General features: G+C 43.0%; 1 protein-coding gene across 1 annotated transcript; it reads right to left on the bottom strand.

Annotated features, from left to right (window-relative positions):
• Positions 1–87: 87 nt before the first annotated feature.
• tprn (taperin) lies at positions 88–27,134 on the bottom strand. The gene is made up of 4 exons (XM_054613042.1): positions 24,870–27,134; positions 6,834–7,035; positions 4,595–4,719; positions 88–3,596 (listed from the first exon to the last, which is right to left on the bottom strand). Exons 1-4 carry the CDS (start codon positions 27,021–27,023, stop codon positions 3,534–3,536), a joined length of 2,544 nt encoding a protein of 847 aa, XP_054469017.1. The 5' UTR covers positions 27,024–27,134; the 3' UTR covers positions 88–3,533.

The following is a 27,134-nucleotide window of genomic DNA, read 5'->3' as shown; positions in this document are numbered from 1 at the left end:
ACTGGGTTGTGTGAGAAAGGCAAATGTTTTTTCTCCGGATGGACACATGACACATGACACAGAATTTACATTTGTTCAAGTCTTCTATTTATTGAGCTTTCATTTGTACAAGTATGACATCACTTTTTTTTTTGTTTTAGTTTTATTTGCCCAAGTCATTGACAATAACTTTACAGTAAGCACATCTGCTGCGATGTAGATTTACAGACGAGGGGGGAAAGTAAAAAGAACAAGATGGAGCTTCTACCACAGACTCGCTACAGTGTGTACAACACCAGCCGCTCACTTTGCAGCGGGTGGGGGCAGATGAGAAAGCGCTGCGGTGAGAGGCAGCGTGTACACTTCAGAGGTCATGTCGTGTGTCCCACTACTGGCCACCAGAAAAGTTCTCGCTGTTGCCTTTTTGGTCCTTCAGTTCACAGAAAGACAGAGAGCTTAAGATTCCCACAAAGAGTATACATCCTGTTTTGGTCATTGAAGGCAGCATTTACCACAGATGGAGCCACAGGTGTGTTTTGACCGTTAGACGGGCTCCACAGCTGGTTGACGTGAGGCTGTCTATGGGCCAAACTCAACTTAAAGACTCATACCAATGTGTTTGGGGACTTTGAGCTTCTTAATTACAAATTACATGTACTTCACATTTTTGCCGACTGGGTCGTTCCTGCTGTTTAAAGCAGCCATTGGTTTCCATTAATTTCCTTATGGTATGAAAATGTATTAGTCAACTTTCTTGAGTTGTGTAATCCATCACATTGAATCACATCTGCATTGATTATTGTCAGGTACATTACAGATACCATTACATTATGTTAATGTAGTTTAAGCGCCGATTAGTTTTAACAGTCAGTACTACACATTACAGAGCTGGATATTGTAAATCAATACTTTTTGTTACCTACTTAAATGAGTCTGTAGTGGAGTGTAGTACGTTCAAAGCATTTTCTCTGTAAAGGTTTTACCTGAGAAAGGTTTAATAACATTTTTTTTTTTTAAATAAATAAAATAAACCACTTTGGTTTAGGAATGTTATTTGAAATGATATCCAAACCTTACTGCTTTATGACGCTACGGTAAAGGGATCAATGTTCACTTGTGATGACTTATACAAGACAAGAAAGAGTCTTCTGGTAAATTTTCAGAACTTATGAAATTGAGTGGAAACCAACGGACATCTGGAATCTAAAAACAAACAAAAAAAAAATACATTCAAATTTCTAAACCACAGTTGCATGGTTTGCAAAATAGTAAGCAGTAAAGTATATTTGATTTGTACTAAATAGGCAAAAAAATGCTAAAACACTGGTATGGTCCTTGAAAGTGACAGTACATCATAAGGTGACACGTCAGCTTAACTGGCCAATAATCACGACTAACAAGGAGTTTTCGGGGAAACTTTAGGACAAAGATGAAGCCGTGGTCCTGTGTGGAAAAACTTCCCTTGGGCTACGGTTAATGGTCCCAGCGACAAGGCCGACAATCAGAAGACTTTTGATGCAAGGCCGTGGCAAACAGAATGAAAGAAAAAAAGTGGACATGGCATTCATCGGCAGTGCATTCAACATGTACGGTTGAAGAGTTCTATCCCACAAAACTATTCATTCATTTAGAATTGAAACGAGATCAATGCAACAGGCGGCAATAGTGGCTATTGTTTCGAAACAAAACTCTTCAACTAGACGTCTTGTTCTTTTAAGTGCACATATCCTCTGTCGCCTACTCTGTTCCTTCTCATTAGGTGCAAAGCTAAAAGCAAGACAGTGCAAAGACATTTAACATCTAAAACTCCAGACGAAAAACAGATAATTCCTAAATTCATCAGACAAAGACAAAAAAAAAACACCTCATCTCCTAACATCAAAATCCAACCTTGAGGACTCAACACATTTCATCTGAGTGGAGAAATGAAAGACAGAAAGAGATCTTCGTACTTATGAGAATAATGGTGGAAACTGTACAACAATACTGGCCAAAGGGTCGATCCTGGGCGTGTAGAGAATGAATGTGAAGCCGTTACAGCAACACTTTTAATCACTTGGCATTATGAGTTTAAAAACAACAAAATCATCTGGAAACTTGGTGCATTCTTGTATATAAAACAATCTTAATTAAAAAAGAAATCATCACATATTCTCTCAAAAACACACATGATCTCGCATTCGCTCTTACAAACGTGCCACATTATGAATGATCATAACCGCTGTTGCGTTCATTACTTCGATGGACCGGCTCTTTTTTACTCCATGGAATGTCAAAGTACATGAGGTCCGACTGGAAAACAACAACAAAACGTCCTTCCACACCAGCAACTTTGTCTTTACAAAAAAATGTTTTGTACATGAGCAGGTCTCAGACATGCAAACTTCAACTTTAAGCAGGAATAAATACACGAGAAGCCAGAAAAAAAAAGGTGTCAGGAGGTCTAACAGCTTTTGATAGAGGATATACAGAAACATTCTACAGTATGATGGTTTTTGTTTTGTCACCAGCGATACGGACATACAGACATTATTGGCCAAGGTCACTTTTTTTCCAAGCATGTAATCAGAAATTGCAGCTGATCGACAGAAATCTTCCCTGGGCTGCATATTTTCCCCTCCTTTGTCACAAAGAAGGGAAAGTGTGTTGAAGTTTGCTTGCTGTTGAGACTTTTTTACTGAACTTCCAGCAGCTTCATTACAGCATAGTTTGCCAGAAAAACATACAAAAACTAAAAAGGCATACGGAAGCTTTACAGTAAAAGAGAACCAACCAAGCTGATGGCTGAAATCAAAACATGCAGGTACAAAAACAAAAAAAAAAACTACATTTGTGGCACCCTTTCGGCATTTTTTTTTTTGTTTCTGTGTGTTTGACTGTGCCAGCGTCCTCCACGTCCTACCAACATGTTTCCATGCTAACACTGAACCGTGGCGTTTCCTACGCGTGGGCACTGGCGGCTTCCTGTTCTTTTGAAGGAGTTTGGTTACTCGCTTGTTGAGCTCCTTCGCTTGTCAACATCTCCCAACAAACCCTGAAGCAAACGTTGAAGACTTGGAAGCAGAGAATCACGGGAGGGGGACATGAGGCCAGCAAACTTCTTCAAGAGGCGGACATCTCTCTGGATTTTTCTGACAATCACTAAGAATCTGTCAGATGTTTTAGTTTAGTGAGGATGAGGATGGAGGGAGGCCGACAGATCAACTGTCGGGGATCTTAGGGGAAAGACAGTCCAGCTGCTTTTTGGACGTGTTGCTTCAGGTCAGGAAGCAGATTGGAATCGAAACATTGGCCACCTGGCCAAAAGCTTATCTGCTCTAATATGCGGTTGATAACGTGGCGTGTGGCAGGTCCGTGGCAGGAAATCAGCCAAAAAACAAACAAACATAAAAACACTGTGTTTCCTGTCTTATCAGGAAGATTATGTGCTTAGAGACGGCTGGAGTGTAGAGCTGGAGGCAGTTCGGGCCCAGGTGTGACAGACGTCGCTGGGCTCTGGCTGCAGGCTGGTCCCACAGCTGTGATGCTACTGTACAGCTGATTGGTCCGACTGATCAGAAGTAAAGAGCGGGCTCGCTGCTGTAGTCGGACAGGGATGAGCTGTCCGCCGGAGTGAGCTGAGGAGAAAAGACAGGGTTTAAATTTTTGAAATTCAATATGAAAGCTAATGTAATTATAAAGCAGACATCTTTTCTGCTTCCTCTTTTTTGGGCAATAACCATCCTTTTTTTATGATTTATGTGCTTCACTTACTCTTTCACACCTAACCTGTTTTATTCAAACTCGGGTTCATTTGGGCTGGTGTGAAAGCTGTCATTTGGACCCTGGTGCAAAACCAAACAATCGAACAATCAACCAAGACAGCTTGAAAATTTGGTCTCGGTCGGATTCCAGGCGGACTCTGGTGCGGTTCGTTTGTGGTGTGAAAGCAAATTAACCAACTACAGGATTTTATGTTAGCAGATATGTGATTTAAGCATGATTTCAAAAGCTCAACTACGAATAAATCCATCAGCTGATCATGGAATCTATTCAGGAAACGACACCATAAATGATCGTGGGTCAAAAGCTGTTAAAACTGCTGGGCTTGTATCTGAATCTGTCTCACTTTATTAAGTCCTAAGAAGGTTTCCAGCTGAACTACACTGATCTCTTGTCTGTTTTGATTTGTTAAGAGTGTCTACTAAAATGGGAGTAAAAAATCATGTTCTTCATTTAAAAAAGGACATTTTTCCATCTTTTCTTACATGACTAAGGAGGAAATGTGATTTTTCGGTAACAAGCGAAACGCTGTTTTCCACACACAAGTTGCTGACAGCATTTATCAACTAACATTCCGGACTTTAAAAGACCCATTTCCTGGTAGTTAAGAGAAATCAAGACTGAAATGATCACGGAAAAAATGTACAAAATGAAACCATATTCTAACAGTCTGCCAGAGCACACTGCACCACAAAAACTACAAAATCAGGACCTGAGTTTAAGACATAAAACCGCACACTGAAGGGCACAATCCACAATTAATAATCCATCCATAATGTAAGGAGAAACACGAGATGGCACTCTTTAAAACAGAAACGGTGTAAACAGTTTGATGAATGGAGTTCTCTCTCACCATAACTTCCTCGCTCATCTGTGTCTGTTGGGAAGTGGTGTCCTCCTGGTAAACACTGTCATCATGTTTGTGCTCCTGCCAGGCGCTGAAGTCCACTGAGTGCTTGGGAATGTAGCTGGAAAGGTCTGCAGACAAAGATACCATGTATTATTAAAATGTAAACAACCCCTTTTCTTTAACTCTTGTTGCTGCTGGGAAACCTTCATTCATTTCATTCTTATATCAGGTATACTGATGCGTTTGTACCTTTTTCTTTTTTCAGAAGAAAGAAAAAATGTTGATGAGACATAATTTAGTCATTTATGTTTGATGAGATACTACTTTTATAATGGTATAAGTAGTAAGTTAGATGATGAAGTCCAAATGTGGCAGTACGGATTCCCTAGATTTCAGCTGGTTGGAAAGAAGCCTGAGAACCAGATCCTGACCATAAAGTACAGATATATTTACTTTTATAAACAAATCTTACAATTGCCCTCATAATGAAAAAAATGCCTCCTTAATGATATTGAAAAACTGCCTTTGATAAATAAAAAGCCTCTTCTAGAATAAGGAAATTAAAATAAAGTGTGTTTCCTTGAAAATATTCACAATAAAGCCTGCTGGCGTTAGATTATCTTAAAGCAAGTACAAAACACAAATAGCACTAAGGTCTGCCCTGAAGCAGGTAAACTAGTTGAAAGGTGTTCTTTAATATTCACTCCAGCTATGTTTCTGAAGAAAATCACCCTCATTCATAAAGGTTAAGACAGTCAAGAGGTCTCTAAAGTATTGGTGCCCCAAGCTTCTCTCAAGTCTTGATTAGGAGCCAGTCCACACACTCAAGGCGCAACAGATGATCTGAATAACCCCCCAACCAAACCAGGGGAACCGTGACATTCAGCTGAAACGAATTGTGAAAAATGATAACAAGGACCAAAGAATGAGGTGACTGCTACGGACACATTTTGTTAAATGTGATCCACAATTTGTCCACTAGAGGTCTCTGTCGTCATGCCTAATGTTGTCTGTCTCCATTACACTTCTATTATACGCATGAGGGTAGTGATGTTGTTGCAATAAAGAAGCAATGACCTGATCAGACAACTTTGTAGTTTTGATATGTCATAGAAAGAAATGTATCTCCTTTAAATGTTTTAAATGTCCTTTGTCATACTATATTTTACAGCCAAACCACATTATTCAAAAATACATTACACAGACCCTTCATATTTAGTCTGATGCCACAATTGTACATCAGCTTTAAGCAGGGAAAACAGCAGTTTTATGTGTATTTTCTATGATTGTCCAAAACAAAGTGGGGAAAAGACACCGTGGCTGAACTCTAAGGCTAAAAAAAACCCAACAATGGTGGGCACTTAAAGACATTTAAAATACCACAACAGTCAACAGTTTTACAAAGCAGGCATTAAAGGATAGGCTGCTATATATAAACTGTTAAAATAATAAAGTAAAACAGTATCCCTGTTACCTTCAATATCTTGCCCACATAACTGACGTTAAACAATTTAGCAGCGGTGTCATCGACACCAAAGATAAGTTTTTACTGCCTCACTAGTCTTTTTATTTGGTCATCGATGGCTCATCATGGGAATGCAAAGTAGTACATACTGCATCATCATAACATTGCACCTAGAACTCGTATATCCAAAGAGAGTTGTGGGTCAGAATAGCCAGAAAAACATGCTGGCTTGCAAATTGCAAAATGCGACCAGATGCAGACATCCTGGAATTTCTGGCATACTGAATATGACATATTATGTATTGAAACATACATAAAAAAAAATCTGGCATACTAAATAGTATGGTAGTACAGGTATTGTAATGCACAGAATATGTTTCTTCACTGTGCTTTCTACATAAGGAACATACCAACATTGTTAGATTTTCATGTATAACGACAAGGAATTTTGAACTAATGGTTAACAGGTTCAGAGAGTGACCAGCCAAAACATAATACAGGATTCAACCTCTGGAGATCATGACTATCAGCAGTGACAGTAAAGAGACACTAGGCCATTAGATTTCAAGGTGCCTTGTTGTAGACTTGTTGGACAGAGCAGAAGTAGACATTTAGATTTTTGTTTCAAAAGAAAGGTCAGAAGGCCAACAAAAACTTTACGGATCATCCTTTGGGGGCCATGAATAGTCTGCAGAAAATATCTAAGCTACATGTTCACATCAAAAACATCTAATTGACTGTGTTCCCTCCCCTTCGTCACATTTCACGTCGTCTCACCGTTACTGTTGTTGGTGTGGGTGGGCGAGCTGGTGAAACTGGGTCGAGGGATGTGGATGCGTCCCACCATGCTCGGCTGTTCGTCCGACACCTTCTCGTCTAGTTTCTCGTCCTCGTCCTCCTCCCCGCTGTCCCACACACTGCTCTCTGACGGATACTCGTACGTACTGTGGAGACTCGACTCATTGAAAGAGATCTTGAGCTGCAAAAGACACAGACAGAGACATAAAAAATTGAATTAGTGATAATCTATTATCTCCGACATATTGTACCCTTTTATTTGCTTTTTTTCCATTTGTGTTGTAGATACTGGTGGCACTAATTTCCACTGCCTCCATATTTTATTTTCACTCCACTGGCACCACGATAAAGAAAATAACACCAGTCACCAGCCAAACTGAATTTGGGCCTGTGCCTGTTACTGTGTTTTTGATGTTGCTGGCTGGAAAATAAGAAAAGGAGACAATAAGAAACGTTTTTTCCTGACAGGAACTTCTATTTTCACAAGATTAATTTGTCCCCCATAGGCCAATGTTCACACCTCAGCCATTTTGGTCAGCTCACACAGGGCCAGGGGCTCCAAGCAAGATTTGACCCCCCGAATCCAACCACAGCGTGAACAGTGATAGTTAACTGAAAATGATGCCAAATTCCCAAACTTGGTATAGTGTATTTGTTTGATGAAATAATCTTAATTCAAGGTCCATTTACTTGCATTTTCCAGGGCTTTCAACTAGTTCTCATGCTGTTCATCAGCAGCTGGCATGTGCTCAGTTGTACATTCAGTATACATAACTATATATACCCATACGCAAGCACGTTTTCAATTCTTAATAGATCGAAGGGAACTTCTAATTTTAACCTTCAAACTCAAAAGCAGGATCCAAGTAGTGTCCAATGAAAAAATAAACGCTGTGGCAACATTTTTCCTTTTAGTAATGTGAACAACCAACGCAAAACAGAAAAAACTACAGTTTGTAGGCTGCATACGATTTAGAGTTCGCAGCAACCAATGGACCTTATGAGTTATTTTATTAAATCCAAAAATGTGTGCACCTACAGTAAATCCCACAATGCCCTCTCAGCTCCATGTTTTGGTATTTGGGGGCAGAGAATCCATCTTTAAATGCTTAAATGATGCATCATTCTCAAATATAGAAGGACATGCTTTACAGCCATCAGCCAAGTTTTAAAAGTATCAGATGTCCTCCCATTTCAAAGCACTGACATCACTCCTCCTTTACGAGCACAGTAACCATTAACAGGTTATTACTTCCTTATTGCTCTGTAAGCCATCAATACTGACCATTATCAAGTGACTATCCTTTAGGTCACACTGCAGTAATGCCAGTTTAGATCGACACCAACCAACTACCTCATAACTTATTCAACAAAGCCTTTAATTGGGATTCTTGAAGAGCCAGCTGCAGTTTGTTAAGGCGCGTGCGGCTCAGCATGTACTGTACTTTAGGCGTCCTCTGAGTGAGACAGGTGGCAGCCTTGCAGGAGCCCGGGGCCCGTGATTGATCGTCTCGGAGCGTTCCCTGTAAGACATGTCTGTTTGGCAATGCTTCAGTGGTCTGCAAACATGGATCCGTGGGGTGAGACGGGCCCTCGCACACTGCTGCACCGTGTAATCCAACATGAATGGCAACTCTGCCACCAGAGCCTTAGACGGTTTCAGCCGTCAGTGAGCACATGGACTGGCGTGTATTCTCCAGGGAGACATTTCGTCCCTTTAGAGGAAGAGTGTGACAGGTTCTCTAGCATTTTCAGGATGTCATTTATGTTACTGTACCGTACATTTGAAGGGAATTCAATTCAGTTTTGAAATTTTGAGCAATAAACATCTGTCAGTTCTTATATAAACTGATGATTAGTTGATAACTGTCTATATATAATAGGTGTTTTCCTGTTTTATTTGTTAACTTTTCTCATGCACCTTATGAAAAGAAAAAAACTTATTTTATCCTCAACACTATCTTTTTGTCAGTCACAAATCTGCAGTTTGAGAAAGACCACAGATGGTTTCTACCAAGCTACCATTCATGTATTCTAAATTCAAAAAGGTTTTTATTATTTCCCCTGAGTCGTCATGGAGGCTTGACAGACGATTAAAGCATACATATAACAGCATGTTTGTCCATGTCTGCTGACTGATCTTAACGTGTTGTACCTGGCTCCATCTACTCTGCAGGCCCTGATCTAAATCTGCCCTAATCTCTGTCACAAGGCTGCGAGCCAGCAACGCCATCTCCTACTAAAGACCAGTCAGGGTCCACGCTGGAAGAATGTGTGTCAAAAAGGCGTCTATACACATTGAAGTGCAATTTCTCTAACTCAAACACAAGGGAGTTAAAAAGCTTTTCTCACTTTTACAGATATCATTACGAGCACAAAGTAAAGGTACTGCACTGTTCAAATCTGTTCATCATAGTTATCTATTGAGACAGTGCGTTTAAAGATATTGAATCACACTCTTATTAATAATGCAAAATCAACTTAATGTGTTTAGACTCTTCTATTCAATGACACACAATAACATTATTATATTACACATCATACAATGTTTTCCCATTTGATCAAAAAGGATCAACAATTATCCAATTCTGATATTATGACTGACTAAGCACAATGTATATATATATATATATATATATATATATATATATATATATATATATATATATATATATATATATATTCCAGATGAGGTACTACAGATTCTGCACAATGGTCTATAGATTAATTAATCAATGTCTATTTATTGTGGATGATAAATCAAGGCTGTGAGTCTATAGATTCAGGAGAAGAGTCTTAAGAAAAGCGTCTGTAGTTTAGGGAGAACAGCCAATAGATTCAGGACCGGGGTACTTAGGTTCAGGACTACAGACGATGGATCTATGGGACACCACCTTTGATCAATCACAGATTCTCTCTTTAAACTGGCTGAAACATTTAGAGTGTCATGTCAGGTGAGGTTTGAAATGTTCAAAATGTTTTCCACTGATTTCCTCCTTCCTTAGTGTTCTGATTAATTAATAGTTGTTGATATCAGATTACAGTTGATAATAAAGGACATAAAAATGATCACATCTATTGAGATAATGATATCAGTAATGAGGTTGTATCCAATACAAATTGAATGAGCATTATTGGAGGTAGCCTGAGATCTTAGAATTGAATCGCCAACAACCTCTGTAATTGTTGTGCATATGACAATAAATAACTTTGAAATTGAGGAAGCAGTGTGGAGTAAGACGAGGGTTCAGAGGACAGCCTGTGAACCCTGCGAACTAAACAACGAGCTTTTATGACTGCAACCTTTCAACCAATTACTCACTAATGTTACCTAATGAGACGTACTTAAATGTTTAGTGTGTAGATTCTGGGTTTTTGACCCACAAGGTCACAATGTTCAGCCACAGAGGTTGTTTCACATTTCTGCCACAAGTAACTAAAGGTTTCTTGGAAAGGTATTTAAAGAAAAAAATACTATCAACCTTTTCTGCTGGTCGGAAAAGGAAGATGGCAAAAATATCAAAAGTTCCGGGACAACTTGTTCTTCGAGAAGATAAGGAATGAAGATAAATGTGATGGTTTGACACACACGGAAAAAAATCACTGGATTTTCAACAAATCAACAGTATCTTTTCCTCCTAGACTTGGTTTCTACATTAATATTCAGACACAGTAGCAGTACAATCCACAAAACAAATCACATCCTGCATATATATAAATATATATATTGACACTTTAAAAGGGCCCTCAGTCCCAGGCGTCGTCTATTTTTAGCCCCAAAATATCCTTTTTTTAGTTTCTGTGTTCAATCTTACACCATGAAAAGCCTTTGCTTGCTAAACTGGCATCCTGTCTTACAGGAAGTTTCTGGATGCCAAAAGCAAGTCCATCAATAAATCAGGCTAGCCGCTGGGCTCGCTTCCTCTTTCACTGTCTTTCACTTTTCTTTACCAGCACTCTTCTCACATGAGACTTCACTGCAATGCCTCGGTCCGTGTCCTCGCTCTGACTTAACGTTTCAGCTGCTTTAACAGCAGCACTGATCCAACTAAGAGGTGAAGAGAGAGGAGCATAAAAATATGGGGGGAAACAGAACTGTGATCTTTATATATCCCAGCCTGCTGCTGCTCTTCTCGGAGCTTCAGTTGAGGGTCTTTTTCATCTCAGTGATAAAAGCCTGCATCATGGAGGCAGAAGTGATTCGCCTTCTGTCCTCAGGCTGTGGGACGGGCCAATAGGGGCTCAGACTCAACCCGACTCAGCCCGGCTGGCCTCCTCGTACACCACAGGGTGCTCAGATGGGACGCTCCAGCACTGACAGGCCACCAACAACTGACTCACTATTCTGGTTTTGTTTTATATCATCAAAGACCGACTGTGAAGCTCAGGAGTGTACGAAGCTGTTGCTTTGTGTCAACTGGCCTTAAAATAACTTTAACAGCACAGGAAAATCTTGTTCAGGAGGTGACCTTAACCCATAGAAAAACAGTATGTTTTGTAGACAATGCATTGCTATAGCTATGAAGAGCTATTATCCTTTTAACAGGTAATTTAATGTAGCGAGTCGTCTAATATGACCAGTATTTAAAATGTTTATTTTTTCAATAAACCAACACATTTAAAGCTTGAACTTAAATCAAAGCATGAAATTGGTGTCTGGTTTGAAATTACTTTATCAAATGTAATTTGGTAAGAAGTTAAAAGTAAGGCAGAAATAAAGAAATGGGAGGGAGGCTTTCGAAATAAAAACAAATAGAATAAGGGAATCCTTGCGACACAGTTAAACCATTCAGGAAGCTAGTAGAATCATTTCAGCTGCACGGTGGATTTTTTTTGTGCTTGCACCGGAACATTCAAGAGGGGCTTTGAAGCTGAATACAAAATGAAACGGACTTGTTAGGACTGCGGTTGTCTGCACAGTCTGGAGCTGCTGGTGCAGCAGCAGCTTCAACACCAAAATAGGGGGGAAGACGCTGAGCTGAGCAAATCATATTTACCACACAGGTTCCTTTCCCCCAGAATTTGTATCAGCTCTATTCTGTTGTTGTTTGCATGTTGTGTATGAGACACAAAGGGACGTGAGGAAGACAGACAAAAGAAGAAGTGAGGGAGAGAGGAAGAAGAGAGTCGGCAGATTAGATTATGTCTTCATGAATGTGCTGCTGCCAATAGGCCAGATGGGAGCAGTGCCAAGAAATGTTTTCCAGGCCACCCAGCATGGCGTGTCCCCGTTTGGTGAAAAATGGTTCCTACCGAATGAACACGCACGCACGCACGCACGCACGCACGGGTGAGGGTGAGGGTGAGGGTGAGGGTGAGGGTGAGGGTGAGGGTGAGCTCCCTGGTAGGACTCCAAAGCTGCCGGGTTACAGTGGAGCTGTACAAATGAGGGTGTAGCAGCATGTAGAGCGTTTGTGTTTACATGATGTGTGTCCGACTGGGCGTGCATCTCTTCAGAATGTGTTTCCCTATCTATCTCAGCGGGGCCAGGTGGCATTGGGCGTGTTTGTGGACGGCCGTGTTGGTATCAGGTGTGTACCTGCTCATTTACAGTAACAGAGCATCAGATGCCTCTGGTGCATGCAAAAACCTGATTGATTCAATACATTCTGCCATAGCCTGTGTGCCTAAAGTCCTTTAAAAATAACTAATCGCGTGTTACCTGCCAGGAGGAGACCGACCAGGTGATTAGAGCTAATCTCCAGCCAGGTAGATAATATTAGAACAGCACCACAATGAACCGGCTGAGGAGTTTAACTGCAGCTGCGGTAGGGACGGATAACAAAGCCTACATGTACTCAAACAAAGCATGCGGTGTACCTCTCCACTGTGCTAGTAAATTGGGATAACTAGTGTGAACAAGAGGGACAAAGTGGTGGCTGCATCGCTAATGATCGGATGGAGAACGTATTCACGTCACATTTCAAAAGTCTGCTCCTTCTTTTGTCCGTGTTTTTCTTTATCGTGAGTTCGTGACCTACATTAGGGGACATGAATAGAAACTCTTTCACCGAAAAACCTTTTTACAGTCAGCCAGTAAAATAAGAGTCAAAGAGTATCCAGACATGTTGGGTTGCATGTGACAGTTTGCTTTCTCAGTGTCAATTTCTTCTCTGTATCTTCAAATAGATGTGGTTGGCCTAGCTTAGCATGATGGGTAAACTGCTCGAGTAGCTTCGTCAGAGATGCCTTCTGACAACACCAAATAAAAATGTAGATATTGTGGTTTATTGGGTGTTACCATGTAGCAGAAGTATTTCAGACAGGGAGGTAGAAAAGATTGCTGCTAACAGTTGTGACATTATGGATAAATGATATTCAATCACACAGGACTACAATAGGGTTATATAGTAAAGTGAAATACTTTTTGTTGATTGTGGTTGTTGTGATGAGGAAAAAGATGCAGGGATGATCAGATGACTAGGGGACATGTTACTACTGACAAAAAAACTGTAAATAACTTTCTTCATAAATTAAATTGCTCCAAGTCATCCAAAACAAAACAAAACAAAACAATATGTCCAGGTTTTGAGATATTCACCCCTAGTTTTAATAGTAACAGTCTTTACAGTACGTATTTCTTTGACTATATTAACCTTTCAGTAATACAAAATAGATTCAATTATTTATGTAACCTGAAAAACATAGAAGTCAGAACACTTTTTTTTTTTAGCCCTGAGTCATGTCTGCAGGTGTACCTTTTAGCCCCAACAACCTTCACCAATAAGGTTAGGCAGCCTGTATGTGAGCTGAAAGGGCAAAAAAACAAAACCAAGCACTCGGTGCACTTCCTGCTGCTGGTTGTTAAGCTTATCACTCAGAATGCATAACCGACTGACAACTCCTCTCTTCTCTCATCTGTTCTATGGTGGCAGAATAGTAAGAGAACAAACTTCAGAGAAATTTGAATAACAAAACCAACCTGAAAACCTGAGCTATTTTTGGCCAGACAAATATGGACCGGGAGGAGAGACGTGGTGGTGTATTTGTGGAAAGAATAAGACAAAACACAATAACACATCACCCCAAATAGGCATTACATGTGTGATGCCGTGACACTACCTTACAGCACCCTAAAATGTGCTATTAACTGTCACGATTACTCGTCTGTGCGGACAATAATGCCTCAACACAACCCTTTCCTGCTTCCAGACTGAAACAGAGCCAAGATTTGTTTTTATTCATTAGCGACTGTTGGTGTAACCTAGTGATCACACCTTTAAGCACATTCTTCACGGTAATTATGATTAATTTACTGAAAGTCAGCTGCACCAACAGCTGCCAATAGGACACACATAGGCAGCATATTTCCTTCAATAAACTAACAGCAGAAAACACTGAAACAAAATAACTCATGCAAAGATTCAACCCTGCAGTGTCCAGCTCCAACCCCAAATATCAGACCTTCAGGCTATCGATGACCCAAAAACATGTCAGTGAAAGGTCAGTGCACACCTACTGAAACCCCTGTGGCTGTGACCCAGGCAGTGGATTCAGAAACCGTATATGCCCTTGTGTAGGTGTTGTCAGACTTCCCATCCTGCATTAGGTTAAATCGGTTCAGTGTTTACGTGGACATGCTCCAAGTGCTGCAATCATGAATGATCGCAACACTGATTCTTTCTCAAGTGTAGGTGGATGTGTAGGTCTGGCTGGCGGCGTGGGCAGCAAGCGGTGCAAAATGTGAAAATCTATGTTTACACTGCCTTGTCTCAAGACTGTGAGTCACTGCTGTAATAGTATGCCCTTTGTAGGGAGTTTTAGGTCTCCCTGAGCTATCAGGGCTGAATTATCTGACTGATAAGAAATGAATAGAAGATGAGACACATTTTCAAAACTTTGTTTGTATCAACGAGACCCCAAACAGGCCGTTTAAACAATATTTTGTCCCACCTAAGAACATTTTGCTGATAAGAATGAGCTGGCACAGACCAATATGATTGCACACGTTGCATATGTAAGGTGATACCAGCAGGGTGGAGATCGAAACCTGTCAGACGTCCACACGCCGTCATTGTGGGAGCCCTTAGGGCATTAAATACGGAAAAGCTCACTTCTGTGTTGTTTGAATTAATGTGTAACTAGTCAGGACAAAGGACGAGATGGGATCCCACACTGGATCAGGATCATGGATATCCTCTGGGGTCTATGATCTATGTTGGATCAGAACCTCATTGTTTATTTAGTGTTTTGTCTATTTATCACATATCGTTTAACCTTTAGGAATTGAAAAGGAGCCAATGGGTGTGTCTCCCATTGCTCCTTAGTTCAACCGGTGGTGAATGGCTGTCCAGTCGATTTCAGGAGGTGATAAGGCTTTTGTTTCTGTGAACTTTGGGACGGAGATGAGTCAATGATCGACACAGTTTCACGGCAGCCCATGGTAAAGATGGAAGTGTGCACATCCAGACAAAAGCAGCAGGAAGTCCAAATGTTGAAAGAATAAAGACTTTTGGGGGGTGCGTGCAATATTCTGTACGCAAACTACTTCTCTGTTTCCTTTGAATGATGTCACAACATATTAAACAACATATTTGCTAGGCGTTTGGTAGAAATAGAGTGAATACAGTGGTGATAAATGAGGAATACACTGTACTAAATGTTTGTTATTAGCCATGCTAGCAGCTCAAGATGGCAAAGTCGGTCAGTTGGTCCATCACTTTGGTCTAGATGGATATATTTTGTGTTTCATGCTAATTAGCAGATGTTATAAACATTACCTTGTAAATATCAGCAAGCATGTTGGCATTGTCACTGTGAGCATGCCGCCATGCTAGCATTAAGATTTAGCTTATGTAAAGCTATTTGCGAGAACAGAAACATGTTTGGAGACTTTTTCAACCCTGCACTGAAATAACTGACCTTGGCTTCGCACTGGGCCTCATGAAAACACACCAGTCCTCTCACAAACATCAGAGGGCTGTTTGGGTCTCCACCCACAGAGACACTCATTTAAGTTGGCTGATTACAGAACATGCTCACCAAAAAACCCATTCAAAGATCTTTATTAGAAGATGTTTCAATTTCACGCTGCTCTCCATCCAGTCAGAACGCTCCACATGGCGATTACATATCCACCAATTACAAAATCTACAACATCAGCACTGACGTAACAGCGTGTGTGTGTATGTGTGTGAGAAGCAGAGAGTGTGTGTGTGTGTGTGTCCTTATCCTGGAATCCTAATGACAGGATAGAATGGCCGCGACTCGTGTTGCCCGGGCGACAGGCGCCATGGATATGTGACAAAGGGAAACGGGAGAGTGGAAGTAGAGGCAGACAGTCAGAGAGACAACTCCGGCAGTAAGACAGACAGCTTTTGATCATGTAAACAGGTAAACAAATCATTAAGGAACATCGAGGATTCACACAAAAACCCAAACACGATTTACATCCTGATGCTGCACATCAGGCCGGGCACGAGGAAGTGTTAACCACGTCAAAACAGTCAAGTCCTGTAGATCCATGGATGGGGTATTTCAATAACATTTACATTACGCACAAAAAGCACCACATACGGCCTTCAGAACTAAATGTTTTGCATCTGTAAGGCCTTGATGAATTTTAGATAGATTTTACCTTTTAACTATCAAGACAACCAAACTAATTGATCCAGGAAGGATGTATGTCACAGCAGATGGTGGAGGGGAAAAAAACCTATAGCTATTAAAAGTCAGTGGTTTCTACCTGCCTCTGTCACTCGCCCACTCTGCTTCTTTTTATAAACTTTCAAAAAGCCCCTTCGGTTAACGTCCTCCGCTTTTGGTCTCTTCATCATCTTACTCATGCACTCTAAAGACACACACGGACAGACACACTGAATTAAACATGACGATGATAGTGGGGCTTTGCTGGCTGAATTCTAATTACACTGACTTTGCAGGCCTGCATGTGCCCGAGGCCTGTGTGGGAAACCTGCGAGTGTGTATTCGTAGGGGCCAGAAATGAGGCACGGTGGAGCTTGTGGGTGCGTGTGAGAGATTGTCTGTGTGTGTGTCCACAGAGCCCTCGGAAGAAATGACAAGCTTGTCAAACGGAAACCATATTTGCACCACCAGTGACACCAGTTGTGAAAAGAGAACTAGCGCCTCTCTCCAAATAAAAATGAAAGCATCTTTATCTTCAAACCATCATCAGAGGATCCAACACCTGTTAATATAGTTTCATTTATTATAAGAAGAACCATATACATGGAAACATTTTAAGACTTCAAAAACTGAATTTAAAGCTGCCTCAATTCATATTTTTCCATTATCATGGATCAAATAACTGTCTGTAATGTGAAAGGGGTTGCTTGTAGAAGATAAAAATTATTATCAAACAACTCCTCCGCACCCTGCACTGGTGGCTGCTTGAATCCAGTTCAAGACACTGGTCTTTGTTTATCATGCTGTGAATGGTTCAGGTGCTCCCCACGTCTAGGACATGATCAAACCCCACACCCAGTCCACTAATCTCTGCTACTGCCAATCGGCCTGCTGCCCCCTCACTATGAGGAGGGCCCAGCAACCACTCTACTGAGTCACAACTGTAGAAACTCTAAACATCCTACGTCAAAGGAACACTCATCTATTCAGACTGAAAATTCACCCATAATAAAACACTCATACTGCTGCTAAATGTAGCACTTGAAGCATTTCAGCATATTTGATGAAATTGGTGTACTTGCAGGATTCTTGCAGTTTTTGGGTTGTATCCACATGGTTGAATTCACTTATTGTAAGTCACTTTGGATAAAAGGGTATGTTATATAATGTAATGTAATGTAATCAGCATCTGCAGTTCCTCACAGCTCCACGCAGCATTTTAGCATCTTTTAGCTTTTTACAGTCACAACTTTACCGTCAACTTTATTTTCAGTCGCAACAGCTCTGATAAACCCACTTTAAACTACATGCCCAGTCCCAGATGTCAGACGGACATAGTAATCGAGTAGCTGATGAACATAGTGGAGCCTTTAGCAGCTTAACAGACAACATATTTTTCTCTGGAGCTGGTGGAAACCAAAACAAAGCTGATAAGGACATTGCATATTTGACTTAAATTCATCAGGAAGCCAGAAACACGACTGCAAAGGAATGCTAATGCTGGATGTGTAAATTAGGGTTTGACTTTGTGCATGTGGAGTGCAAGGCAACATCACATATTTCAAAAGAGATTGAGTTTTAGTCTACAAAGCACCATTATTCACTTTTCTTTGTAAAAAGAGAAATAACTTTGCCATGTACATTACAGACAGAGACCACAAACAATATTATTATAGTATAATAAAGGGGAGTGTACATATAATTTACTTACTCAAAAAAGGAGATATTTAGTGTTAAGTTACTGACACAGTTACTGTTTCTAAACAGTGAATAATTTGACAATATACAACTCAACTTCAACACACTCCTAATCTGAAGGATTCCTCCTGTTTCTCCAGTTCAGCCTCAATACAGAAAAAAAGCATGCAGGAAAAGGGGCAGCTGGCTTTTATTTTGAAATTGTTTCTTTTTTTTAAGGCAAGTGGGTGGGTTGGTAGGTTTTCAGGAAGTATAAGGGAGGAGAGGTGGGGAATGTCTACTGGGTGGTAAATAATTAAACACAATGGACTTTCACACCTGTAGCCCAGGAGCACAATGTAAATGTAGGAGTGTGCCCTTTCATTGGCCTTCCTGTGTTACGGAGAGCTCTTAACCATTCAGCTTGGGGTATTTTTAGCCTGCTGTATGTATGCCATTTAACAACAAGGAAAACACAGATGAAGATTATGTCCTTCACATGCATGCACAGTGGAGGAAAGTGCTCAATGCTGCAAAAACATGACTTTGATATGACTAGTGTAACTTTCTCCTAAAGCAGCTGTTCAGGCTAGCTTGTAACTTAATTGTTGCGCCATGGCATCAATACATACTGTCAGTTTCTATAGTTACAGAGTGCTGCAGGAATTAGTCGTAAAACCTTGAAGTGGGCAAGGTTTTGCACTTCAGGTTCCTTAGTCTTAAAGTCAGTTTTATTTTTATTTTTACGTTTTTTTGGTTAGATGTCTGAAATAAGGTCTCTAGTCAACACATGATTAATAGATTCCACAATATAAAATAGGCAAATAAATACCCATCTTGTGAATTTCGACATTTTACGTGTTAACAGCTAATGGAAATTAACAAATATTACTTTAGTTGAAAAAGACCACACAGAGTAGCCCAAATGTGTGTGATTTGGTTAATGAGATCCAGAGAGTTTTTTGGTTTTTTTCCCCACTTTCCCACTGTCAAAAACTAATAAATGCCTTTGGCCAATCCTTTTAGAGTCAGTGTTGTCTGAAGTAATGTCAAACAACATATTAGGCTCAATTGTTGAGTGGCTTTTGGATCAAATGACATAATCAGTATCCCATAGGCATCCAGGATTTGATCGAAACTAAGCAGAGTAATTGCACGGAGTACTATTGTTGCTTTCACACCTGATTTCCTGCAGACAAAAGTGGAGGAGTAAACATGAAGTTATACAAGTTGTCAGGTAACTCAGTGATTGGACAGTTTGGGTGACTGTCATCGTGCATCATCTGTGCTACATTTAGCAACATGAGGAACATCATTGAACTCCAGTGACTGCCTAACTGTGTTTATGTATCTTCTCTGACGTTATCAAGCACTTAAAAAAGAAAAAAATCTTATGAGCATTATAGAGGGGACTGCAACTGGACTCACTCTCTGTATCAGAGAAAACATGCCTGCACCCACCTACTGACGTGCATATGAGTAACCACGGTTACTACAAGATCTTTCATGATTATAACGATTTTTATACTCACCACTTAGGACAGTGGTTCCTGACTATTTTTGTCTGACCCACTCGTACAGCCCTATCACATGATTTCAAGTAGGCAACACATTTGATAGATGGGATGGCCTTAATGGAATCCTTAAATAGAACTTGACTGTGAGAAAACAACGTATTGACACACAATCTAGTAGTGATAATTAGTATCAGTTTAAAAATGGCTGAGCGATTTTTCAATATGATCATTTCTTGTCTTTCAGTGGAATCACATCGTGAAGAAGTCATATTCTCGCTCTACACATCATCTCTGGGTTCTGTTATTCGCTCGCATGACTTCTCCTACCATTGTTATGCCGATGACACCCAGCTGGTCTTGTCATTTCCTCCCGGTGACACCCAAGTGGAGGCACGCATTGCTGCGTGCTTGGCTGACATCTCGAAGTGGATGGCGACACACCACCTGAAGCTCAACCTGGACAAAACCGAGCTACTCTTCCTCCCGGGGAAGGGCTGCCCGCACCGAGACCTGTCCATCACCATTGATGATGCCGTGGTGACGCCAACTGGGACTGTGAGGAATCTGGGTGTGACCCTGGACGACCAACTGTCGTTCTCAGCAAACATTGCATCGGTCACACGCTCCTGCAGATTCCTCCTCTACAACATCAGGAGGATTCTCCCCTTCCTCACTGAGGAGACGGCGCAGGTGCTCATCCAGGCTCTGGTCATCTCCCGCCTGGACTACTGCAACTCACTACTTGCCGGAGCCCCAGCGTCGGCCATCAGACCTCTGGAGCTTGTCCAGAAAGCTGCAGCACGTCTGGTGTTCAATCGCCCCAAGTTCTCCCACACAACTTCCCTTCTCCGTTCTCTACACTGGCTCCCTGTAAGAGCTCGCATCCAGTTACAGACTCTGGTGCTAGCCTACAGGGCAGTGAAAGGAACAGCTCCTTCCTATCTCCAGGCCTTGGTCAAGCCCTACACCCCCGCCCGACCACTTCGCTCTGCTGCCTCGGGCGATTGGTTGCCCCGTCGCTCAGAGGTCCCTGCGGCCGATCCACCCGGTCACAGCTTTTTTCTGTCCTGGCCCCTCAGTGGTGGAATGAACTCCCCACTGACGTCAGGACAGCAGAGTCGCTGCCCATCTTTAGGCGCAGGCTGAAAACTCACCTCTTCAAGAAGTACTACCCTGAGCCTTCCTCGTAGCACTTATTGTATTCGTATTAGTTGTTGCACTCACTGTATTCGTATCAGTTCGCTGCACTTATTGAATTCGTATTCGTTTACTGCACTTATCCTATTCGTAGTAGTTTGTAGCACTTACTATATTCGGATTAGTCTGTTGCAATTATTGTTTTCGTAGTAATTTGCCTCTGCACTATACTTTTGCTCTGGTTTATGCTTTAAGATGCTTGTTTAAGAAAGGAGATGCACTTATGACTTCTGGTGACTAGTAGTTCTCTTGAATACCTATGTTGAATACACTTCCTGTAAGTCGCTTTGGATAAAAGCGTCTGCTAAATGACTGTAATGTAATGTAATGTAATATATTGAGATATCGTGACACACGATTACGTCATCTTAATTGATAATAACATAACAGAAAATCTGATCAAACTCAGTTAAAACAAACTATTGTCCTAGTCTGATTGTGTGCATGTATTTAACATAGTCAGTGCATAGCTATAGACATATTTATTTATTATTTTTATCTAAAATTTCACTTATAGCTGTTTTGTTCATTTTGCACTAAAGCTCTAAATAGAAAAGGGAAAATACTCAGTGCTTTTCACTCGTCAGTTGTTTAATTCACACAGGAGTAAACAAAAATAGGCTTTACCATGTGGTTATTTCCTAGACCTTATTTAATACCACCAAAAATATTGCGATAAATCTCGTTCATCGATATATGAAATGACCTAAATTGAGATTGAAGAGTTTGGCCATATTGCCCAGCCCTAAGTTTAAACAATTTGTCATCCGAGTGGTTCCTCTGTGTGAATACACAGAAACTTCGAACACTAGAAAGAAGGCGTGTGAGCACCTAAAATCCCTTCCCCTCTCTCTTTCTCTCTCTCTGGCTGATGTGCTGACAAACACATGGGTCCGCCTCCCTTTTCCCATAATAACCGGCCAGAGTGAGCAGAGACTTCAGAAAACAAACCACTCCACCCCCTCCCGTGTCTTGTTGCCAGCTCAGTCTCTCCTTGATAGAGTGGCGTCTTCTACCACAAGGAAATGAAAAATATTGGTCAAGTCAGGAGAGTCCAATCCAATCAAACTGCAGGAGAAAACCGAGACAATCCTGGTCTGTGTATTTCACCAAAAACCCGGAGTCAATTTTATGCAAATGCAGGAGTGATGCGGTACAAGAAGCTGCACTTGACCTACATAGCTCTTCCACAATTCCTTCCCCAATAGAGAGGAGGAGATCACAGGAAGCTGGAAGCTTGGGGGACAAACCTTATTAACCACCAGCGCACGGGAATAAAGCAGTGCACTATGGGTAGAGGGGAAAAAACACAAAGCAGAGTGGTTCTTGTGGAGTGATAAAGACACGAGTATGTGAGACTGTGCTGGATGTGGTCCAGCGTTCAGCATCCTTTTAAGTCTTGAGAGAGTTAAAACAGAACATGCAGCAAGAGAGTGAGATGGATAGGGTAAAATGTTTTTGGAAAATCTAGAGGAAGAGTTGATGATCTGCTCTGATTCTTAAGTACTGACGTGCATAATGGAACATTCTTTTTCAGCCAAGTTCCTCGTAAAGAAAATGGTTTTAGGTTTGCTGGGGAAAAAAATCTGTAGAGAAAAAACCCCAATCCCAGACCAGATCGTGAGCCAAGGCCATTCTCGGAGGCTGCTCTCTCACACAGAAGCGGCGCTGGACAAAAAATTCCGCACAAATTATACAGGCCAGGCCGAGCCTTGATGCTTTTGTAATTGCCTGCGCAGCCCTGCCCAGAAAAAGAAAGGAAGAAAGAAAAATCTGGGCCTTGATGATGACCGAGAAGAGTAGACAGACAAACAAAAGGAGAAAGTGTTTTTTGAGCGACAAGGACAAAAGACAGGATGTGCTCATGTCTCACGGCCACGGTCACTGGTTAGTCTGCATGCATGTCATGCGCACGCAATGAAAACACAAACACCAGCAGAACCAGGTTGAGTCTCGATCACACAACAAGTCAGCAGCCTAAATATCTGTCATTATAAAGTCATGATTTGCGGGCAAGCACCACTCGAACCCACAGAACTTTATTTTAAATTCTTGCTACGATCCAAAAGCTTCCATTGATGACAAAAAGTACGATGCCGGATTACAAGGAACTGTGGAGAAAATCATCTACAAATTCCCATTTAAAGTAAGGGTGCAGAACAAAAACTATGGCGTTCTGAGTTTGAGGGTTTATGGAGTACTAAGTCCGGACATCGTTTGAAATGTTCCGATACAACTGCCAATATGACAGATGATGAGAGTTTCAGTCCCGACACCACTGAATATAAGAACTTTGTAAAATAAAAAGTTCAATAACCCGGCCCTGCCCGGTAAAAATGTGATATAGTTTCAATGATGTGACTGCAGAGTCTCTCAGTTCCCTGGTCACTGTTTCCACTCGATAAAATCTGGAGTAGCCTGCTTTTCGTGCCCCAGTTGTAAGAGGTAGTTGGATTAACTTGGAGAGCAGAGGATTACAGCAGAACAGGTCAAGGAAACAAGACTGCAGGGCCAACGGGGTGAGACAACGGCCTAGATTGAAGAGCTGCCAAAAGGCTCAAAATATTCCTTGTTAGAGGTGGTTCGGTGCTTTGTAAAGCACAAAGGGTAGGGTTGTGATGTCACAGAATGCATTAAGCATTTCCTCATTGGCAGGCAGAGTGCAGTAGGCTGAGAGGAAGGGTGAGGACACCCCGGATGCTATTGCCCCACACCCTGAGCATCTGCACCACTACAATAATCCTAATAATGTGTTATTTTATAGGTAAAGATTAGAGCCACAGACAGGAAGAGATATTTGGGGTGTCAAGAGCAACATAGCTGAAAATAATGTTCGTCACTCGGGCCGATCCGCAGCAGAATCTAAAAAGCAGCCTGCAGCAACTCTCTAAATTAATTACAAATATTCTCTGATATCTAATTAATCCCTAATATGGATGAAACAAGAGCAATTTGCAGCAAGACCTTCGCCAAGCAAGCACCAGATATTTGATTAGGATTGAAAGATAACTGAAATGCCCAAAACACAAACTTTGTTATCATTTAATTATGATTGAACGGCAGGCTAGGGAATATATCAGCTTTAAGTCAAAACACAACCGTAAAAAGAACCAATGAGTGTGTTCCTCAGAGTCTGCGACAGGTCAGAGCTGGCCCGAACCCCCCCACACCCCCCGTCAAATCCTGAGGACTGAATACAGCCTTGATGAGATTGCTCAGTCAATAGGCTTGGAGGGCCACCTAACCCAATAATGCGCTCTGTGACAAATAACATGCCTTTGTGGGGGCGGCAATCTGCGGAAAAAGAGTGCCGTGTGTCGCTCCAAGTGGCTGTGTAAACACACGCTTTTAATCCACTCAGGCATCACAGCCCTGAGAGCAGGTCAAGTGATAGGACGTGGAGATTCAAAGTAACAGATACACTCATTTACTCGCCACAACACATGGAAACAACTGTGAGGATTTAACCATGAAGTGGAAATGCTGTTTGAATTTTGTTAAAAAAAAAGCACAGGTGACCGGAGTGCACTGGCTTGGATAAAGAACAATAAAGAGACAGACGCACTGAGATTAAAAATAACAAAACAGATTAACACAAACAGAGCTCTTCCTGCGTGACGCTTGACTACTAAATTTAGATCAGAGGAAACTTTCATGATCCCCCTGGGAAGGTTTGGCACATGTTATGCATACGATTGTGAGGACATAACAATGTCCCTACTGCGAGATGAAGTGTTTATGTTCATCGAGGAACAATGATCTAGCAATTACGGAAGCAAATAACGATTATTTTCATCACTGGTGAATTTTTCCACTGTGTTTTTGATTCAAAGTCTTTTAAATGGAAAATATTACAAAGGACTAAGCTGATGTCTTCACATGACTTGTTTTTGTCTGCTAAGCCTTTTTTTGCTTGACGAATTACTGATAACCAAAGTGGTTTGACCAATCACATCATCAACTAATCTTTTCACCGACACTCTGTGTGTGCCCCCCTAATGTTTATTTCAATAAAGTTTGGTTCAGTTTTTGCTCTTACCTTCTTGCCCATAGAGCTCGTCTTGGAGAGGCAGGACTTCTCCAGGGACAGGTACCCACCGATGACCTCAATCTCCTCCGCAGCGGGGTAGCGTTTCTTCAGCAGGGAGCCAAGCTGGGCGTAGGGGGCCTGTGGGGGCGTGGACCCCGGCGGGGCCTCACTCGATGCTTCCTGCTGCTGGGGTTCAGGCGAGCTTGACTGGCCCTCGGGCTCCGCCCTACGTTTAGGGACCACAGTGAAGGTGTTCCCCTTTTTCCTCTGCACCATGGGGCTGGGACCAGGGACACTCTGCCGGGACTCCACTTCAATGTCGTCTATGTTTGTGACTGGCAGCTGATCCACGGGGGGTTGTTCTGGAGCCGGGGAAGGGGTAGAGGGGACAGGGGACGGGGCTGGGGATTCCGGAGGAACCGGAGAAGAGGAGGGTGAAGATGGGACGGCTGGAGAAGAGGATGGTGAAGACGGGGCAGGTGGGGAGTAGGGAGCTGGGGTTAGAGCAGGAGATGGGGACCGAGGTTCTGACGTCAGAGGAGGCGCAGGACTTGTGGCAACAGGAGGAGATGGTTCAGGCTTTGATACCCTCACCGGCCTCTGGACTTCCTTCTCCTCCAGCAGTTTCTCCTCATTCCTCTTTGAGGGTGTCAAGGTGGGCGTAGGGGCGTGGGTGGTTGGCACTCCTGGCGTGGGCACCCCTGGCGCTCTGTGGGAAGGGGAAGACTTGACGGGGCTGGACGGAGCTGGGCTGCCTGTTGCAGATGAGGTGGTGGGACGGCGTTTGGGGATCACTGTGAAGGTGTTACGGGACTGCAGGCGCAGGTTCGCGAGGGCCCGCGCCTGGGTGTCCCCATCAGGAATCCGGGTGAGGTCTGGCTTTGGGGATGGACGGATCTCAAAGTCGGATGAGGAGCGGGACACCTTGAATAAGATGGGGCTGGTGGGAGACTCGGCACGTACTCGGCGGGTCTCTGGAGAGCATGGCACCTTGGGTCTGGGTGGCCCCACAGATCCATCCCAGTCTCTCTCTCTGATGGGCTTGGTTTGCACCCTGTCTGGCTCATCCCCGGCGTTGACAGCTTCTCCATGGCCTCCGCTCTCCTCAAACCGCTGACGGAAGGAAGACACGAGCTGGGGGGACCCGCCAGGGCGCTGGGGGCTGCCAAGCTCAGAGACAGCAGGCTGTGGCTTTGGTTTGGAAGACGAAGGACTCTGGAAGACGGGCGACGATGGCTGGCTGCTGCCCGGGCTGCTGACCGACGGGCCCGGCCAGGCCTTTGGCACCAGATCTGGCTGTGGCTTGGACCAGAGTCGTTGCCTGCTGCTGGCACTACAGTCCAGGTCCAGCAGGTTCTCCGTGCTGCGGGACTTCTTCTGCAGCTTCCCATAGTTGCTGTCAAACTTCTGCAGCATCCGGCTGACCCTGCCTTGACCCTCCCCTGTCTCATATGATGGGTTCTCAGGATCAGGGCGGCCCAAGGTGCTCAGGTTCTCCTCACTCTTGCTTAACGTGGTGTCATAAATGACCACTTCCTTGGCTCTTATCTCAGTCACAGCACTCCCTCTCCGGTCCAGGAGGTCGTTCAGAGAGCTGTAACTGCTGACGCCGTTCTGCTGCCATTTGGACCCGGTGTTTAGCCCTCCAGCTTCCGGGAAGTAATCCGGGTCAGACTCAATGATGATGATGTTATCTGCACGGATAGTCCGGATGCCGGGGACGCTGCCGTACAGCTCCAGGATGTGCTGGACCGGCCGGGCGGCGTGTTCTCGGTCGTGTCGCCTCCTCCGCTCCTTCTCCAGCTTGATGAAGGGGTTCTCCTCCAGCGGGCCCAGGCTTTCCTGCAGCACCAGGCTCTCCCGTCGGTCGTCCTCCGTCGGCGGCCGGGGCTCTTTGTTGTTCCCGAAGTGTTGGCTGGCCGTGGTGATGGTGTAGCTCCGGCCGGCCCCGCCGCCCAGTCCTCCGCCGCCGTTCACATCCTCGCCGTTAAGCCGCGGAGACGAGCCCGCTCCGCTCAGGCTCGTCTCCGCGGCTCCGGCTCCTCCAGACCCGCCGCCCTTCGCCTTCCTCCTCTCCAGGATCTCTCGCTTCCAGGCCGGCATCCTCGGGCTCTCCTGCCCGGGCTCTTGGCGGAGGACGCGTAGGTCTCCCCCGCCAGACATTGTTGCTGTTTGGGAGGGGATGAAGAGGAGAGAGGCCTGCGTCTGACTGTACCTGCAGCACCGATCACCGCACACTCACACACATCTCTCCTCTCCCTCTGCTTTCTCACC

Source organism: Anoplopoma fimbria, chromosome 14 (assembly GCF_027596085.1).
Source record: "Anoplopoma fimbria isolate UVic2021 breed Golden Eagle Sablefish chromosome 14, Afim_UVic_2022, whole genome shotgun sequence".
Lineage (NCBI taxonomy): Eukaryota > Metazoa > Chordata > Actinopteri > Perciformes > Anoplopomatidae > Anoplopoma > Anoplopoma fimbria.
Note: the sequence above shows the minus strand (reverse complement) of the source record. Positions and strands in the feature narration are given on the sequence as shown.